This window comes from Coregonus lavaretus (genome assembly GCF_964263955.1).
Source record: "Coregonus lavaretus genome assembly, chromosome: 15".
Taxonomy (NCBI): domain Eukaryota; kingdom Metazoa; phylum Chordata; class Actinopteri; order Salmoniformes; family Salmonidae; genus Coregonus; species Coregonus lavaretus.
The window spans coordinates 31,176,433-31,197,264 of record NC_140002.1 but is presented as its reverse complement, the minus strand read 5'-3'; the positions used below and the strand labels follow the sequence as shown (position 1 = coordinate 31,197,264).

The 20,832-nt window shown below is 46.1% G+C and overlaps 1 protein-coding gene across 2 annotated transcripts in view; it reads right to left on the bottom strand.

The window, feature by feature from the left end:
* Positions 1-20,832, bottom strand: part of LOC311142081 (glutamate receptor 3) — a gene marked incomplete at both ends in the record, with an annotated part of 112,891 nt that overhangs the window by 30,386 nt on the left and 61,673 nt on the right. For both annotated transcript variants that reach the window (XM_084177650.1, XM_084177649.1), the window contains one exon: positions 9,208-9,395. In XM_084177650.1, the coding sequence (XP_084033776.1) occupies positions 9,208-9,395 (188 nt within the window). The remainder of the gene's footprint in view (positions 1-9,207; positions 9,396-20,832) is intronic.

Here is a 20,832-nt window from a genome sequence, read left to right as displayed (position 1 = left end):
ATGGGCAGGTTGAACGTGTCAACCAGGATGTGGGTAGGTTTCTGAGGTCTTATTGCCAGGGCCGGCCGGAGGAGTGGGCGAGATACGTTCCATGGGCCGAGATGGCGCAGAACTCTCTCCGCCACTCCTCCACCCAACTAACCCCTTTCCAGTGTGTGTTAGGGTACCAGCCGGTTCTGGCACCTTGGCACGAGAGCCAGATCGAGGCCCCTGCGGTGGATGAGTGGGTGCGGCGCTCGGAGGAGACATGGAACGCTGCCCACGTCCATCTGCAGCGGGCCATCCGTCGGCATAAGACGAGCGCCGATCTCCACCGCAGTGAGGGGCCTGTATACGCACCTGGAGATCGAGTCTGGCTCTCGACCAGAAACCTGCCCCTCCGCCTGCCCTGCCGGAAGCTGGGTCGGCGGTTTGTGGGGCCATTCAAAGTCCTGAGGAGGTTGAACGAGGTGTGTTACAGGTTAGAACTGCCTATTGATTACAGGAATATTAACCCCTCGTTCCATGTGTCTCTCCTCAGGCCGGTGGTAGCTGGTCCACTCCAGGACTATGAGATAGAGGAGACTCCTCCGCCTCCGTTGGACATCGAGGGGGCTCCGGCGTACACTGTGAGGTCCATCCTTGATTCGAGACGCCGGATGGGGGGTCTCCAATATCTCGTGGAGTGGGAGGGGTACGGCCCGGAGGAGCGGTGCTGGGTGCCGAGGAGGGACATATTAGACCTGTCCCTGCTGACCGAGTTCCATCGGGGTCACCCTACGCGCCCTGCTCCGCGTCGTCCTGGTCGTCCCCGAGGCCGGGATCGGCGCACGGCTGGAGCCGCGCGTCAAGGGGGGGGTACTGTCACGGTTTCGGCCGAGGCTGCTCCTCCTCCTTGTTCGGGCAGGCTTCGGCGGTCGTCGTCCCCGGAGTACTAGCTGCCACCGTTCGATGTTTCATGTTTGTTTGGTTTTGTCTGTTTGTACACCTATCCCTTGTTAGTGTTTGATTTTGTTTCCTATTTAGTTATCGTGTGTTGGGTCAGGTGTTATGTGTGATTGTTATGTCAGCTGTTACTGTTGATGGGTTTTCTCTCTCGTATTGTTTGTTGTCGAGAGTCCGCACTGCGTGCGCCTTTTCTTGTTTTTACGCACTGTTGTGTGTGTGTGCGTAATTTGTTCTTGCCTCCCGGTTGGGTGGCTATTCACCTGTTTGGAGTTCTATTTTGGATTACTAAATTCTGTTGACGAACACCCTTGTTCCTGCGCTTGATTCCCTGCACCACATCCACACTCAGCGTTCTGACAGTTACGTAGGAGAGAATTTTACACATTGTAAAATAGTCTAGAAAATTCCTATGAATTCCAATAAAGAACTGGTGGTAAACTTACGGTACGTTTCACTTGACCTTTGAATAACCCCCAATATGGATTACTATTATTGTAAGAGTATCAAGGCAAAGAGATACAATGTGTTGCGTTGCATCGCTTATTCAATTCTCACATCTCCTCCACCTCCCTCAATGTCACTGAGGACTGTATTGTTAGATGTAACAAAGGAAACAGTGTAGGATTAGGACTCTCTGCCTCAGAACTGTTTTATCACATTAAAGGACATCTTCACAAAATGCCCCACAAGTCTTCATCTGTAATGGCATCCATCTACCCATTCAGACAGCATCCAGTCAGTCCTTTCATTCACACCTCTACCCTTCAACCATCATCTGCTTAGTCCCTTTAATATGTCCTAATTGTCTCTGGAGAGAGAACATCCTCAACCTCCAAGGTTACAGCTCAGTCCCTCTCCCTACCCTCCCCATACACTTTCCACACTAAATCCCATTACCCTGGGAGGCGGTGCTCAATCATTTCATTGTGTTTGACATTTTCCGCCTACACCAGTAACCCCTCCCTCAGGTCCTGCCTGCAGGCCTGCTCCCCCAAACAGGCTCCTTGACAGTGGGACTCTGTCTGCAGTGGAGGATCTGATCTCACATGCAAAACCAACCTGCCCATCAGCCTCTCATCATCCCTCCCTGCAGCAGGCAGGCAGGCAGGCAAGGCACCATGCGTGAGAAAGTATGCATAATCAAAAAGATCAATTAATAAAGAACAGGGAACAAAAAGCCCTTTATCTGGGATTCATCCATGTGAGAGGGAAGGAGCCACGGTGGTCCAAGTGTGACAACACAGCAAGCACTTAATGAAGCTGCAGCGCCTGGAGCCAGCAGCTAATACTCTCTTCTGAAGAGTCACAGAAAGAAAGGAACGGGCTAACTGCATCACACCGTAAAACACAGGCCATTCGCTTATATGCGGGCCTCTAAAAATTTGCCATTTGAAATGTTCTTTTTGGCTCAAATATTGAAGTCTGTTTCATTCGTAGTAATTCATGAGTAACTTAATATTGCGCTGTGATCTGAAATGCGGAAAGCTGGAATATATCTGTGTTCCTCTGTGCTGGTTCTCTGTTGCAGAGACGTATGACTATGCAAATCCAATTTCAGTCCCTTCTAATGAAAAGCCACTCTTCAGTGTGTGTGTGTGTGTGTGTGTGTGTGTGTGTGTATGTGTGTGTGTGCCTATGCGCAAGCACACACGCAAGTAGGGCGAGTTTAGGTATTTCAGTGACTCATACGCATTAACATTCAAAGGAGGCCAGTTCCAGTCTAGGATACATAATTGCTGTATATGAAGACAGTATGCATAATAGCTTGTGGATGCATAATGTGCTGTTTTATACATCTTGTTCTCTAGAAAAGTGGACTAAGATAAAAAAAATCAAAAAAATCATAATAAAGCATGTGATGTGTGCATAACAAATATTTTTTGGATCCTGGCACTCCAGTTTCCTGCTTCCCCTGGGATGATCATATTTATAGCCTGCACCTAAAACAGACAGATGGGGACGTTTGTGGGGTCATCCTCATGCCTCAGCCACATCAGTTCACTTCCTGATCTGAACCTGTCTCTGTTGGTTTTGGCAGGTTGGTTGGTCAGGGGCTAGGTGGACCAGGCCAGTGTGTTCCAGACAAATAGAATGTCATTCCATTCTATTTCTATGGTTCCACCTCCCTAGTCAGGGTGGATAGCTCACCATCAACCCCTTTGGGGGGTGGAAATACTCTTCAAAGGCCTAGTGAAAAAGGAGAACTGTCAAACACTCTAGACCCTATCCAACTGCACACTTGGAGAGTGAGAGAGGAGCTCCAGTATTGACTGCATTGATTGGTTCCCCCATTTTTTATGAACAATAAATGCAATAGACAGCCTGGGTGCCATCAAGGAATGTTCATAGTTATTGTCCTCTTCACAAATCAGCCTCAAATATTAGCTAGTGATGTGTGGTCAACGTGTGGTCAATGTGTGATGCATCTCATTCATTTAGGATGAATCTTATGGATTGTGGAGCGACAGGCTAACAGGAGGGAGCCACTCCCTCGCTGAAAGTCAATCCATCACAGTGTGACCATAGGTCAGCTGTTAGCTGTGTCTGCAGCCGGAGCCAGAGGGTGGCGCATTAATTTCATGGCCAGGAGAAAACAGCTACAGATGTACATTCTTAATTTGATCACCCTGTTGCAGGAAATGTAAAACTTGTAGTGTATTTGAGGTTTAAAAAAGGCTTCTGAAGTTTGTAATTTCCATGTAAAAATGTATCAACCCCTACACAATTCCATGAATTATAATCCACATAACAATTCACATTTCCTGGTCCTGCAGGGTTTTTCTGCTGTAGTAAACAGGCTCAAATGAAGATCCTACATCTGTAGACATTTAGTCAATTCCCTTTGTGATTAAAAACAGGATGATTGATAATAAATCATTCTTACCCTTCAAAAGGCATAATACCTCATCACTAAGAAAAATAACAAATCTATGAAGATTAACCTAAGATTCTAGACTGAAACACACTAGTCCTTCATGACAGCCTTAACATTCAAACCGAGTAGCCATCAAACCGATGGCCAGCACAAAGGAAGATTTGATTCTGGGTGATGAGATTAGACACACTAACATTAACATTCAGATGAAGTCCTAGCTGAAATGTGTTGCTGTATTCCTCTGCAGTAAAAGTTAGAAACCAGCCCATCAGTCTGTCTGGGAGAGAGAGGGCTTTCTCTCTTTCCTGCCCATTGTGTAAGAAAGCACAGTTATCTTCATCTCTTCTCCTCTCCTCCTGGTTGTGCTGTGCTGTACTGGGTTGTGCTGCTGCTGGACCATTAGCCTAAGTACTCCTTGGGGAATCTATTTTAATTAAGCAGACTGGAGCCGCGGCCCTGTGCAGGACTCCATCTATACCCCGGTGCCTTCCAAAGGATTTGGCTGCCTTTAAAAGCATTCCCACTGATGGAGCCTTTTCTTTTTGTTGCTGTATTAGAGTCATTTGTCATCCAACTCCTTCAGAATGGGAACTGGCATCTCTAGGATTCAAATCTACTTAAACCTCTATGTTTCTTTGCTTAATTAACGGATAAAACAATTCAGCAGGAAAAGGTCATACAAATGTGTACAAATAATACTATAACTACAGTACTACTACAAAGACAGTGTATCACGTCATACCGTTGACATTGATATCTATGTAAAACAAACCATTTAGCAATACGGTAAATCACACACAGTCAGGTTCCCTCTACAAGCTCCCATTTCCCCCCTCCAGCAGAGTCCAGCTCATCCACCCTCCTCTCCCACTTCTCCTCCTCTTCTCTGTGGGTGTGGAATTCTAGTCCACTAGCGGGCATTATACAATTTCTCCTACTCCACCACCCAGAAGAACACAGCACAGCAGAGGGAGGCTGCATGCGTGGCTCCATTCCCATGAGCTCTCGCTCTCTCTCTCTCTCTCTCTCTCTCTCTCTCTCTCTCTCTCTCTCTCTCTCTCTCTCTCTCTCTCTCTCTCTCTCTCTCTCTCTCTCTCTCTCTCTCTCTCTCTCTCTCTCTCTCTCTCTCTCTCTCTCTCTCTCTCTCTCTCTCTCTCTCTCTCTCTCTCTCTCTCTCTCTCTCTCTCTCTCTCTCTCTCTCTCTCTCTCTCTCTCTCTCTCTCTCTCTCTCTCTCTCTCTCTCTCTCTCTCTCTCTCTCTCTCGTGGTAAACTGGTCCTGTGGCCAGGATTACACACATGTGTCACTTAGTCATTTATGAGCAGCTTGTGAGAGTGAGGTCCATTCATGCCTGGGCCTATTCTTTACTGAGGGGATTAGCAGGTTGATACCTTTAATATGGTGAGAGAGCCTGCAGGGCAGGGCAAACTCCCAGACCCCACCAATCAACACATAGAGGAATACAGTTCAAAATGGCTGCTGGTTTCTGGTGGCTTCTCTTTATCCCATCCAGCCCAGTGCATCGTTGAGTGATTATGGTTGTGTTCAGGCTCCTGCCTGACTTTGTGTGAGATCTTCCCTCAGGCTAGGAGGCTAGGGCTATTTTTAGCAGGCTGATTGTATGCCATTATTGGATGGCGCGTGTCCTACTTACACTGGGAGCTGCTGATATTAAAGCAAAGTGTTGATGTGACGACCCACATAATGAATCGTCCTTGAGAGACCCAGACGTGTCCTGCCAGTCTCAAACACCAGAGCCACCGATGGCTTCAACATTCACACTGGGGCTGTGGCAGTCAGGACTCAGAATCAGAGATATTACACTTACAATTGTGTGACGTTAAACAGAATTACAATATTGGTATTCATAAGACAGCTCAGAATTAATAAGCTGAATTCTGCTAATACATGTCCAGATTTCAACCTCTCACATCAGTCAGGACAGGTATACATTTCTCCTGACCTGAATGAGAAAGTGATATCCTGTCACTTTCAGATACAGTGGGGAAAAAAAGTATTTAGTCAGCCACCAATTGTGCAAGTTCTCCCACTTAAAAAGATGAGAGAGGCCTGTAATTTTCATCATAGGTACACGTCAACTATGACAGACAAATTGAGAAAGAAAAATCCAGAAAATCACATTGTAGGATTTTTAATGAATTTATTTGCAAATTATGGTGGAAAATAAGTATTTGGTCACCTACAAACAAGCAAGATTTCTGGCTCTCACAGACCAGTAACTTCTTATTTAAGAGGCTCCTCTGTCCTCCACTTGTTACCTGTATTAATGGCACCTGTTTGAACTTGTTATTAGTATAAAAGACACCTGTCCACAACCTCAAACAGTCACACTCCAAACTCCACTATGGCCAAGACCAAAGAGCTGTCAAAAGACACCAGAAACAAAATTGTAGACCTGCACCAGGCTGGGAAGACTGAATCTGCAATAGGTAAGCAGCTTGGTTTGAAGAAATCAACTGTGGGAGCAATTATTAGGAAATGGAAGACATACAAGACCACTGATAATCTCCCTCGATCTGGGGCTCCACGCAAGATCTCACCCCGTGGGGTCAAAATGATCACAAGAACAGTGAGCAAAAATCCCAGAACCACACGGGGGGACCTAGTGAATGACCTGCAGAGAGCTGGGACCAAAGTAACAAAGCCTACCATCAGTAACACACTACGCCGCCAGGGACTCAAATCCTGCAGTGCCAAACGTGTCCCCCTGCTTAAGCCAGTACATGTCCAGGCCCGTCTGAAGTTTGCTAGAGTGCATTTGGATGATCCAGAAGAGGATTGGGAGAATGTCATATGGTCAGATGAAACCAAAATAGAACTTTTTGGTAAAAACTCAACTCGTCGTGTTTGGAGGACAAAGAATGCTGAGTTGCATCCAAAGAACACCATACCTACTGTGAAGCATGGGGGTGGAAACATCATGCTTTGGGGCTGTTTTTCTGCAAAGGGACCAGGACGACTGATCCGTGTAAAGGAAATAATGAATGGGGCCATGTATCGTGAGATTTTTTGTGAAAACCTCCTTCCATCAGCAAGGGCATTGAAGATGAAACGTGGCTGGGTCTTTCAGCATGACAATGATCCCAAACACACTGCCCGGGCAACGAAGGAGTGGCTTCGTAAGAAGCATTTCAAGGTCCTGGAATGGCCTAGCCAGTCTCCAGATATCAACCCCATAGAAAATCTTTGGAGGGAGTTGAAAGTCCGTGTTGCCCAGCGACAGCCTCAAAACATCACTGCTCTAGAGGAGATCTGCATGGCGGAATGGGCAAAAATACCAGCAACAGTGTGTGAAAACCTTGTGAAGACTTACAGAAAACGTTTGACCTGTGTCATTGCCAACAAAGGGTATATAACAAAGTATTGAGAAACTTTTGTTATTGACCAAATACTTATTTTCCACTATAATTTGCAAATAAATTCATTAAAAATCCTACAATGTGATTTTCTGGAGAAAAAAAATCTCATTTTGTCTGTCATAGTTGACATGTACCTATGATGAAAATTACAGGCCTCTCTCATCTTTTTAAGTGGGAGAACTTGCACAATTGGTGGCTGACTAAATACTTTTTTTCCCCACTGTACATCCTTCAAGGTCAAGTGGCAAATATGTCTGAAAGGTCACAGTAAAACTCTTTAGCACAATCATAATGAAGGATCATTATATGAGAGGCAGAGGCCTGTACGCACACACACACCTCAGCAGAGGGCAAGAAGGTCAGCGTTCAGACATGATTAATGATGAATATGAGGCCCACACACACACACACCCACCCACCATCATATGAACCCTGTAGGTTTTGTGTAAAACATAGAGGAAACCTAGCATGGGTGAAACAAACAGTGTAATTATGAAGAGTGTAAGTCCTGTGTGGATTGAAGGTCCTGGGAGTCAGTCAGTCAATCCCATTCCTTTGAGCCGTCTGCCCCTGGCCCTCCATCTCATTAGAGCTCTGTTACATTTTCAGAGAAAACCCTGCAACACCACTGACTAAAAATGACAAATTGTGGCATTACTTCAATTTCAATTGACAGATAGAACATTTGAAAAAAGGCCATTGACCTATGTCACTGCTCAGGGGATATTTCAAACATATCAATTATGTTAGAAAAAAACTCATAGGAAACATGTTTTATGAAAAAACCTAAAGCATTTAGTTATAATCTATCAGTTGGGTATTACATCGCTAATTAATCAAACTCTGTATATCAGCATTAAATGTCATCCTGAGTGTAGCAAGCAAAAAAATAAAACAACTGGGATTAAAATAAATCCTTGACAATAGCATTAGTGAACCCATTCCAAGCTTGTGCACAGCAGACATAAACAAATACATAAAAATCAACACTAATGGCCAATTCAGTGGCTGATCACCTAGGAAACGGGGAACCATTGTTAATAGTAGCTGTTATTCCTAAGTGAAAATGTAGACTAAGAGTCGACCTCAAACAAGAACCAACAACAAGCTTTAATTTAGTTTTTCCTGTGTTTTGGTTATGTTGCACCATAACCCCCTTAAAGAGAGAATGTTCCCTCTGTTTGTGGTGTGTGAGGTTATTACGAGGCTCTAAGTAAGGGGTTTAGCCTTACTGCCCTGTTAAATGTCTTAGAGGGTAATGGAAAAGCCCTGTTAAATGTCTTAGAGGGTAATAATGGAAAAGCCCTGTTAAATGTCTTAGAGGGTAATAATGGAAAAGCCCTGTTAAATGTCTTAGAGGGTAATGGAAAAGCCCTGTTAAATGTCTTAGAGGGTAATGGAAAAGCCCTGTTAAATGTCTTAGAGGGTAATAATGGAAAAGGAATAAGAAGTACAAAGCTGGAGGTGCCAGGATAGGTCCCTACTAATGGAGATGGGACTTTCAGAGGTATTGATGGAATGGAGGCATACTGAATGGCAGACTGAGGCTCCTAAAAGGCTTCTTTGAAAGGATGGAACAAAGCCAGAGAGCTACGTCGGTGAATCAGACTCTCTTGAATAAAGTCCTCTTTGTATTTGAAAACAAACAAGAAGTGCACAGCCAAACTTTTAATCATCTTTTGTAGAATCAAGATTATCAAGCTTAAATTCATGCACACACATAAAGGACAACTAAATGAGTGGTGTCGCCACCTAAGATCTAAAGCTCATAAACTGTGTGTGTGTGATCATTTTTTCCATAGGTATAAGAGTCTAAATACGGTACCAAACCTTGGTTGTTTATTCATTCAGTTGAGCCATGTCACAAGCACCAATACATCCAAACTCGGGTTGCAATGCAATTAGCTCTGATAGCTTCCAACAGTCTTCATGTTTCAGGTAAGGTAACTCATCATCCAAGTGTAGTTCAGCAAACCCCCTCAGCTACTGCAGCAGTGTATTCATGTTAAAACCCCCTGTACTGTACCTGGTCCAGTATGGCATTGATTCTTCCCACTTCACAGTCAATGAGGAAGCGTTTCTCCTGCCTACGGTCCATCTCCTCTATGATGCGTTTGTACTCTGTAGGGTCCACTATGCTGCCTACCGACCGGGCTGTAACCTGCCAGTTATTGGCCACCGCTGACTCCATGATGGCCTGGAGGATAGAGAAACCTGGAGAGGAGAGAGAGGGGATCAGTCACATACTGTAGAATGGTGAAAGGTGGCTTTGTGGTTTGCAGAGAACAGTGAACTTAATCAAATAATTTCACAGTTACTGTAAAGTCAAAATCACAGTTACTGTAAAGTCAAAATCACAGTTACTGTAAAGTCAAAATCACAGTTACTGTAAAGTCAAAATCACAGTTACTGTAAAGTCAAAATAGAAAGCTCTATATATCACATTGTGACATAGCCAATTTCAAAACAAAACTTTTTGAGGGCATTATCTGCAGGTTCTGTTCTATACTTTTTCTTAACCAACCAGTGGAGGTTATGAACATTTTATGTGAGTGATTTCTGTCCACTTGAATGGTATCATTACGTCATAAAAACAACCACAATAGTCTCTGAGCCCATGAGAAAAAACCTCCCAAAAGGCCAGCCCTGTCAATATCACATTTCATGGGTCAACTAAATGGTACAGCAGGCAAGCCAAATGAAAAAATTGCTTATAGCTTCAAGGACAGCCAACTAGTAATTCTAGTCTGGGATTCTTATGATGGGAGTGACAGAGTTTAGCAGAAATACTATTTGCAATGTGCCAAGAAGCTTTGGAGGGACATTTTAATTGAATAGGATTTCATTTCAGCTCCCAATGTCTCAGCTTTCACAGTGTGTAATGACTGAATTAATATGATTTAAAATTCAAATTGTGAAGTACATCATGTCAATGATATTACCCCTCCAACTTATAGGTCAAAATGGATCTCACAGTCCTCTAAGGCTGATGAGCAGGCCTAATTTAAACGGTCTAAATGGAGTTGGCGAGTGACACAGTGATAACCCAGGACATGTTTCCTTTTCAGGAGATCAATACATCGTCCATTATGTCAACTCAAGGTCAAAAGCTATAAATATAGATGAGGAAGAAATGCAGGCGTGAAATGGGGATTATGCTGCGAGACGAGAGTAGCTCCCCTTTATGGGTAATAGCCTTATCGAAATATGAATGTTATTTAATAACCACAATGAATAATTATGTGCTACCACTGGATTATTTATTCATAGTAATATACAACCCTAGAATAAGGTAATGAAAGAAAGCATGGATGGACAAAATAAATCAGACATTTGCATATTTCCATTATCTGGCAGGAAAACGTATATTCGTATCAGCGATGGTGGAAATGTGTGGTGGCAGTAGCTCATTATGTGGTAGGTTGTAAGTAATAGACAGAGAAAATGGTGCAGTTGGGGAAGGCTTTTTTCTTCTCCTTCATCCCAGTACGAGAGCCAGCACGCTACAGTTGGCTTGGCTAAATGGGCAGAGGCAGCAGCACGTGTTCGTCTATCCATTCCTCTTAGAGCTGGGGATAAAATCGCTGATTCAATAAAATTATGAATATTATTACTGATGCTGAAGCAATCAGTGTATATTATGCTAATGTAGATGCGGTCTGTGCAGTGCACCACAGAGCAGGGGAAGAAAACGCCCTGTCTCACTTTGACAGCCCAGTCTAAAGACACCTGTAGACTAACACACCTCACAGCACCTCCACTAACAGCCAGTCATCACAACTTCAGCATATTACTTTTCATGTGAAAGTGACATTTTGATTCATGTCAAATGGAGCAAACATGTTATGAATGTTCATGAATACTTTAAACAGGATAGAATGCTGCCCGTAGGCACAGTGAGTGGGTCTACTATATGCATAGATATATAGAGCTGTGAGCTGAAGTGCTACCATAGACTAGATAGCTAAAGCACATAAGAATTCCAAGCACAGCCAGCGACTCAGCCATCAACTCTCCTCTCCTCTAGCTCTTCTCCTCTACCTAAGTGACCTTCACACAGCAGAACACTGTAGCAGGCTGTCCAACCAGACATGGCCTTTTATAAGACAGGCGGCTGTGAAGCACTGAGCACGGCCACATCATCATCGCCCACTCAGGTGGCGACTGGAGGAGCAGTTAGGAGCAGGAAGAGCTGTGTATGCACATGTCTGATATTTCCTAAGGTTGGGAGACTCATCAAGGATTTTCATGCGTCTGGCCATATCGCAGCACAGTGTGAATGACAGTCAGATAAGATAAAACCCAGGAGCTGACCCCTGGATAAAAGGACATTGTAAAAGCACCATCAGGTCACACTGAATAACACAACACTTTTATCTTCCGTCCCATAGCATATTAAGAGAGAAAAAAGACTCCAGACTATGTCTGATAGCAGCACAGAGGAAATTAAAAAGCAAATGCTGAAATATGAGGTGTTTTTTCTCCAGCTTGCCTGAGACTTGATATTGAATAGAGTAAGCTGGGTAATGCCTGATATTTTAAACATGTTACCAGCTGCTTATGAAGAAAAAGGATTTGGGAGGATTTAGAAATGATTCCCTCATGAGTTTTATTGTGTATCCATCTCCTGCCTCTAAGCTGATTTGGAAGTTTTGGGATTCAGACGTTATTGTGTACTTCTCAATGTTAAACGTGTTCTGAACGTTGACAAGTTAAAATACTGAAGAGATGAAAAAGAAATTAGCAAAAATTCTGACAGAAAATATAAACAGGGGATGAACTGTAATTCAATACACTTTGACCTTCATTTCAATGTGATAGGGAAATGTCATGGCATTACAATGCTAAAAGAAGAAACATTTTGGATATTGGCATAGCCTGTCTGCTGTGTGTAAGATGAAGATAGTGTCACTCTGTGGGGCGAACAACAAAGTGAGTAAATGTTGGTTCAAGGTTTTTAGTCGACATTGTAAACAGATGGCACATATCACAGAAGTCAGCAGGCAGGGCGGCCATCAAGGGAATTTTTTAACTGTCAATTATACACTACCAGGCCATAATAAAAAACACATTAAATATTCAGAAATATTCAGGGCATATTGTCACAAGGCACTGTATAACTGGGATGAAAGCAAAGATGATCCATAGTAGTCAAGGGTTGGAACCGGTTCAGGGAACAGAACTGAAAACCGGAAAATAACAAGATTATTAGAGGAACAAAATCCAAACTGGAATCGAAAGTGATCTATACTGTTCCGGAACAGAACCGTTATTTTAAAAGCACGAGAACCAGTTAATAACGTTATTTTACATTCCGGGCATTTTTTTTCAGTCCCACAAAAATTGCAGCAAAGTGCAATTTGCAAAGCCATCACTCTGTCACTCAGAAACGTATTCCAGAGTCTGCCTGCCAGCTGGAAATCTTTGCCAGTGGGTGTGCGTGTGTGTAGGCTACCTGCCCCTCCCCCTATGAAGCATAGGTTACTATAGCCTATTGACAACGTTACAAGCGTGATTCAGAAATTAGGGAAAGATGTTAAATTAGAGAAGAATGGATTAACCTTTTCAAAGCTAGTTAAGGATACTATACAACTCAGAAGTTCAAAGACTTTCAAAGTTAGAAGCCGCTCCTCCGTAGGTATAATTCTGTGGGCTTAATTTAGATAATGCATGTCATAACAAGATGACTGACAGCACAGTGTGTGTGTCATTATGATTAAACCATGCTGCTACAGCAAAATACAATTTGCTCTTAACGACTTTCCTATACAGATTAAATCGCTTACCCGCTCTATAGCAAGCTGCTCTATCCACACCGATTGGTTAATTAATTTAATGGTCGGAACAGTGGAACGGACAGGGGGAAAAAACGGTTCTGTTCAGAATGAAACAATTGTAAAATAATTACAGTTCCAACCCCTGATTGTAGTTCTTTAAAACATTTGATACATATTTGTGTGGAAATGAGTCCCAGTTACAGAGCTCAGGGACAGGGACAGGGTTGAAACCTTTATTCACATCAAGTCCTCAACACTTGATGTCTATCATTTGAACTACTCTGACTTGACAGAGACTCTATTCAAGTGCAATATCTGACTTCCTGTAAGATGATGCTGTAAAGATGGAAGTCTGAAAATCTCAAATAATCTCTGTCTGACGCATGATACTCAATTGAACCAATTTTTGTCAGAGAGAAAAACATAAATGCTTCTATACACTGTATTAGATCTTTGAAAACTAGACATGGTGAATGAACGAACGAGGAACGTTCAAAACATAATTTCAATGGTGGAGATTTTGATTGGAAAATAAGCCTTCTTGGCTCAACACACTAGTCTCATTTACATTTCTTCACATGAGCACAATTCCCTGGCTCAGCGTGGAGGGTGAAAGGTCAACATGATTATGCAGAAAGCAGAGAAAATGTCTAATTTCTTTAAAAGAACAATTACAACCCCTGATACTTGTCAGTGCCCATTATCATAATTGGTCTACTTGAGTAGAGTAAAACATTTACATTTTCCTGACGCTTCTTGTCTATTTCTCTTGCTATACAATTTTTTTTCTTGAGATCCTTTTACAGTCAGTGAAAGCTATGTTTACAGTATTACTCACATAATATTTTTACGTACAGTATGTAAGAATTAAAGGCTATTACTAACCATTTAAAATATACAATTATAAACAAAGACAGACTACATCTGGGACAGCACACAACTCCAAGCTCAAAGCAGTGTGATTTGAATGCCGTCTTTTTATGTGGGAAAGATGGATAGAGAGAAGTCTTACTGTAGGTGGTGAGCAGTATGGATGGATAGAGAGCAGTCTTACTGTAGGTGGTGAGCAGTATGGATGGATAGAGAGCAGTCTTACTGTAGGTGGTGAGCAGTATGGATAGTGTGTAATGAGGTTATGGCAGTGTTTTGTCTCAGTTGGAGGCAGGGCTCTAAAGTGTGACCATGCGGCTAAACATTTTGGTGTGCAACCAATACTTTTATTTTAGGAGCAAAAATAATCCTACAAAAAAAATGTATGCGTAACAATATTTAGCCACAACACTGTTCTCTTCACTGCTCAAACAAGACAGGCTGATACATTGATTACAAATCATAACAAAGGTTACTGGGAATTGTAAATCCAGTTATATGAGTAGAGCGGAACCCCATAAAGGGGCTTCGCTCCCATTAGTTTACCCTGCTGCCAAGACAGCATCGCCTGAGAAAATGTATTATGCACGCACCTTCAGCCAAAAATGCTAGGTGACATGCCCATAGTCAAACTTCAAACTTCAAGTCAAATACTCAAATACTGCTCATTGAAGCATAATAATCCTTAGCTAGATGTAAAATGGGACACAGGCGATACAGCCGTTCCTCTCTCTCTTCCCTGTGAGGAAGCGGAGAGAAAGCCCACAGCTCCAAAGTCTAATCTGTAGGAGCTCTTGACAATTTTAGGCAAAAAAGCCAGATTTGGACATAACACTGCTCTGCTCAAGTCGCCATTGATGGCGAGAGAGATGGGTTGCAATGGCTCGAATGGCGGCGCACAGAGCGTATCGAGCACCAATGTCAAATCCCACTGTGGAACTATAGTTTGGGTTGCCGGTCTCAGTCATGAACTGTGCGCAAAAGCGTCTGTCCCTAATGTAGGGTTGTCCTTAGCTCTGTGAGAAAACCAAAGACGGCAATGCGCATTGGCTCGCAACGAGAACAGGTCTATGTCGGTTCTCCTGAATCATTCCCATATCAGCAGAATGATGTCGAGACATGAGATCTGCTCCCTCATTGAGGCAGCCCGGGATATGATGGGCTGTCACTGAGCGAAGGCGCCCGTGCGCCCACAACCATAGTATCTCTGCCAGCTGGTGGAGCGCAGGAGACCTGACCCTTCCTTAGCGATTGATGTATGACACTGATGTTCGGTTGTCTGACCAGACCAACACATCGCGGCCCTGAAGCCTGTGAGCGAAATGTGTTAGAACTAACAGCGCCGTCTCTAGCTCTAGGAGATTGATGTGGCGGCTCTCCAACGGAGACCACACATTCCCCACTGCTTGAGTCTGTCACGCCCCCCCATCCAGTCAGAGCAACATCTGCCATGTGAGAGGAGACTCTCCCCATAAGGACACCGTGTGTGAGCATACACGGGTCTCTCCAATGGTTCAGTTCCGCTCTGAGGCTGTTGCAAATGGCTAATAGCCGGTGACAGTGATGCACAGGGTCGAGGCGCAGCCGGGCAAACCATAGTTGTAGCCTGCCCCAACGGGACTACAGTGTGGGCTGACGACAGGATTCCCAACAGGGACATCACTGAAAGTGCCGTTACCGTGCGCCTTGGATGGATCTGCATGAGAGCTGAGAGGAGGGCCTCTCTTTTGGGGTCCGAGATTCTGTTGTGTCTAGCTGGAGCCCCTAGTAGACAATCCGCTGAGTTGGCCATGGCGCACTCTTTTCCCAATTCACTGCGAAACCTAGACTCGTGAGTCTCATCGTGTCTGTGATTGCCAGGTCCACTGACGGGGGGAGAACAAACAGGTTGTCTAAATAAGCCAGGACTCTGACTCCTTGACGACGCAATGGCTCTATAGCCTATAGCCGCCTTCACACATTTGGAAAAAGTCAGAGGGGCCAGAGAGTAACCGGCAGAGTCGGCAGGTAGCCTAGTGGTTAAGAACGTTTGGCCAGTAACCGAAAGGTCGCTGGTTCGAATCCTGAGCCGACTAGGTGAGAAATCTGTCGATATGCTGTTGAGCAAGGCACTTAACCCTAATTGCTCTGGATAACAGCGTCTGCTAAATGATTAATATATAAAGTAACCGAATGGTGTATTCGTATGCTATCCCGAAACTGAGAAACTTCCTGTGTCATCGGTACATGAAAGTATGCATTCTTCAGGTCTATACTTGTGCAAAAGTCGTTTGGGTGGATACATTCCATCAGATGCTTTGTTGTGAGCATGCAAAAGGGTCATTTGGCCACACTCTCGTTCAGCGTACGCAGGTCCAAGATGGGCCTCATGCCTCCTGTCTTTTTTGGAACCAGGAAAGTAAAACCCCTTGTTTTTCTGTTCCGGAGGAACCACTGTGACCGCCTCCTTTGCCAGTAATTGCGCAATCTCTGACTTCAGATCTGCTTCTTTCTCTGGCGATGACATCACCGTCTTCACCACACCTGTGTAAGGAGGGGGAGACCGGCGAAATTGGATAGCGTAACCCAGTCTCAACATCTGGTTTAGCCAAATGGAAAGAGTGCAACTTTGACGCCACTCCCAATAGCGCGTGGAGAGCGGGAGAGCATGCAGCTGGGGAGCGTTTATTAGAACCTGTCTATATTCCTCTATGGCCCTGTCCACCACTGGCCACCAGTAGGGCTGTCGCAGTCATGAAATCTTGTCAGCCAGTGATTGTCAAGCAAATAACTGCCGGTCTCAAGATAATTTCCTGGCATCTCCTGGCTTCCATGCATAGCCTACAAGCCACTGATGCAGACCTTTGGAACATCTACATTTAAGTCTAATAAATCAATTTGATATAGCATACACCATCACAATAAATCCATTACTTACTTTAGACAGGTCTAAAGAAACATGATTAAAATGTAGTCTATTTCAGAAGAACAGAATAGCATACTCTGAGTTGTCCTTATGTTAGGCCCTGATCTGGCTTTGCCATATGGCTGTGGGCTACACTAGTTCATTTAGCAGACAAGATTTGCTGTCACGGTGACGTGTATGCGGGAAACGAAGTCAAGCGCAGGACACCGAACTACTGGCAGAACGTACTTTACTCAACACAGTAAAGAAAGTACAAAACAAAACTCCAAACAGGGAGGAACAATAAACGCATACTACCAGCACTGCCGACCTGACGTAAAACAATCACACACAATAACCAATGAGAGACAGGGGGTTATAAAGGGAATACAATATAACATAATGGGAAACAGGTGAAAACAATCAGGACAAACTAGACAAACACCGAAACATAGATCGGTGGCAGCTAGTACTCCGGGGACGACGAACGCCGAAGCCTGCCCGAGCAAGGAGGAGGGGCAGCCTTGGCTGATTCCGTGACTTTACCCCCCCCCCCCTTAACGCGCGGCTCCAGCCGTGCGCCGACCCCGGCCTCGGGGACGGCCAAGAGGACGCGGAGCAGGGCGAGTCTGATGACTCCGGTGGAAGTCCCTCAACATGGAGGGATCTAGGATGTCCCTCCTAGGGACCCAACACCGTTCCTCCGGACCGTACCCCTCCCACTCCACGAGGTACTGCAGGCCCCCCATCCGACGCCTCGAATCCAAGATGGAACGGACTGAGTACACCGGAGCCCCCTCGATGTCCAACGGGGGCGGAGGAGCCTCTCGTATCTCACTCTCCTGGAGTGGATCAGCCACCACCGGCCTGAGGAGAGACACATGGAACGAGGGGTTAATGCGGTAATTAATGGGCAGTTGTAACCTATAGCATACCTCGTTCAATCTCCTCAGGACTTTAAATGGCCCCACAAACCGCCGACCCAGCTTCCGGCAGGGCAGGCGAAGGGGCAGGTTTCGGGTCGAGAGCCAGACCCGATCTCCCGGTGCATACACCGGAGCCTCACTGCGGTGGCGATCGGCGCTCGCCTTTTTCCGCCTGATAGCCCGCTGCAGATGGACATGCGCAGCGTTCCAGGTTTCTTCCGAGCGCCGAAACCACTCGTCCACCGCAGGGGCTTCGATCTGGCTCTGATGCCAAGGTGCCAGGACTGGCTGATAACCTAGCACACACTGGAAAGGCATAAGGTTAGTGGAGGAGTGGCGGAGTGAGTTTTGGGCTATCTCTGCCCAGGGAATAGATCCTGACCACTCCTCCTGCCGGTCCTGGCAATAGGACCTCAGAAACCTACCCACATCCTGGTTCACTCTCTCCACCTGCCCGTTACTCTCGGGGTGAAAACCTGAGGTAAGGCTAATCGAGACCCCCAGACGTTCCATAAACGCCCTCCAGACTCTAGAGGTGAACTGGGGACCCCGATCAGACACTATATCCTCAGGCACCCCGTAGTGCCGGAAAACGTGTGTGAACAGGGCGTCAGCAGTTTGTAGGGCAGTAGGGAGACCTGGCATAGGAATGAGACGGCAGGCCTTCGAAAACCAATCCACAGCGACCAAGATCGTCGTGTTCCCCTGGGAGGGGGGAAGGTCCGTGACAAAATCCACCGATAGGTGAGACCACGGCCATTGTGGAACGGGTAGGGGTTGTAACTTCCCTCTGGGCAGGTGTCTAGGCACCATACACTGGGCGCACACCGAGCAGGAGGAAACATAAACCCTCACGTCCTTAGCTAAAGTGGGCCACCAGTACTTCCCACTAAGGCAGTGCACTGTCCGACCAATACCAGGATGACCAGAGGAGGGTAACATGTGAGCCCAATATATCAATTGATCGCGAACCTCGAGCGGCACGTACCTCCGACCCTCTGGACACTGTGGGGGAGTAGGATCGGTACGTAACGCCCGCTCGATGTCCGCATCAACCTCCCACACCACCGGTGCCACCAGACAAGACTCCGGGAGTATGGGAGTGGGCTCAATGGACCTCTCCTCTGTGTCATATAGTCGGGACAGGGCGTCTGCCTTAGCGTTCTGTGACCCTGGTCTATAGGTTAGCTTAAATACAAATCGGGAGAGAAACATAGACCACCTTGCCTGGCGAGGGTTCAGCCTCCTCGCTGCCCGGATGTACTCCAGGTTACGATGGTCAGTCAGAATGAGAAAAGGGTGTTTAGCCCCCTCAAGCCAATTCCTCCACACCTTCAGGGCCTGAACCACAGCCAACAGCTCCCTGTCCCCCACGTCATAATTGCGCTCCGCCGGACTGAGCTTCTTAGAATAGAAAGCACAGGGGCGGGGTTTTGGTGGCGTACCCGAGCGCTGAGACAGCACAGCGCCGATCCCAGCCTCGGACGCATCCACTTCAACTTGGAACGCCAAAGAGGGATCCGGATGTGCCAGCACCGGAGCCGAGGTAAACAGGTCCTTCAGATGTCTAAACGCCCTGTCCGCCTCAGCCGACCACTGCAGACGCACCGGACCCCCCTTTAGCAGGGAGGTAATGGGAGCTGCTACCTGTCCAAAGCCCCGGATAAACCTCCGGTAGTAATTGGCAAAACCCAAGAACCGCTGCACTTCCTTCACCGTGGTGGGAGTCTGCCAATTACGCACGGCAGAAACACGGTCAATCTCCATCTCCACCCCTGACGCGGACAACCGATGTCCCAGGAAGGAGATGGACTCCTGGAAGACCAGACATTTCTCCGCCTTCGCATACAGGTCATGATCTAACAGTCTACCAAGCACTCGACGCACCAGGGACACATGCTCGGCTCGTGTAGCGGAGTATATTAGAATGTCATCAATATACACCACTACACCCTGTCCATGCAAGTCCCGGAAAATCTCGTCCACAAATGATTGGAAGACTGAAGGAGCATTCATTAAACCGTATGGCATGACGAGGTACTCATAGTGACCCGAGGTGGTACTGAATGCTGTCTTCCACTCATCTCCCTCCCTAATGCGCCCTCCCTAATGCGCACCAGGATGTACGCGCTCCTGAGATCCAATTTTGTGAAGAATATTTGATGGTGATCTGATTGAGACCACGGTAATCAATACACGGGCGTAAACACCCATCCTTCTTCTTCACAAAAAATAAACTTGAGGACGCAGGGGAAGTGGACGGCCGTATGTATCCCTGTCTCAGAGATTCGGTGACGTATGTCTCCATAGCCGCCGTCTCCTCCTGAGACAGAGGATACACATGACTACGCGGAAGCGCAGCGCCTACTTGGAGGTCTATCGCACAATCCCCCTGTCGATGAGGTGGTAATTGAGTCGCCTTCTTTTTACAGAAGGCGAGTGCCAAATCGGCATACTCAGGTGGAATGTGCATGGTGGGAACTTGGTTCGGGCTTTCCACCGTCGTTGCCCCTACGGAAACATCTACACACCGCCCGAAACACTGATCAGACCATCCCTTGAGAGCCCTCTGTTGCCATGAAATGTTGGGGTCATGAGATGTTAACCAGGGAAGCCCCAACACCACGGGAAACGCAGGAGAATCAATCAAATACAAACGTAGTACCTCCTCATGACCCTCCTGCGTTTTCATCCTGAGCGGCGCTGTGACTTCCCTAATCAATCCTGACCCCAAAGGGCGGCTATCTAGGGCATGGATGGGGAAGGGCACATCAACAGGTACAATAGGAATCCCTAACTTATAGGTGAATTGGCGATCGATAAAATTCCCAGCTGCGCCTGAATCTACTAGCGCCTTATGCTGGGAGTGAGGAGAAACCTTGGGAAACACAACTTTAATACACATATGCGCAACAGAGAGCTCTGGGTGAGTTGGGTACCTACTCACCTGGAATGACTCATCAATGCGCTGCCTACCGCCTCGATTCCTAGGAGACCCTCCCCAGCACCGACCAGCAGTGTGTCCTCTGCGGCCACAGTTGGTGCAGGGGACGGCCTCCCTCCTGGTCTCTCTCCTGGTCTCCCTAGCACCAGCACCTCCGAGCTCCATAGGGGTCGGCTCGGAAGTGCTGGGGGATGGAATGGACGGCCCTGAATCCGGACGTCCGCGGGTAGCCAACAGGGTATCCAGGCGA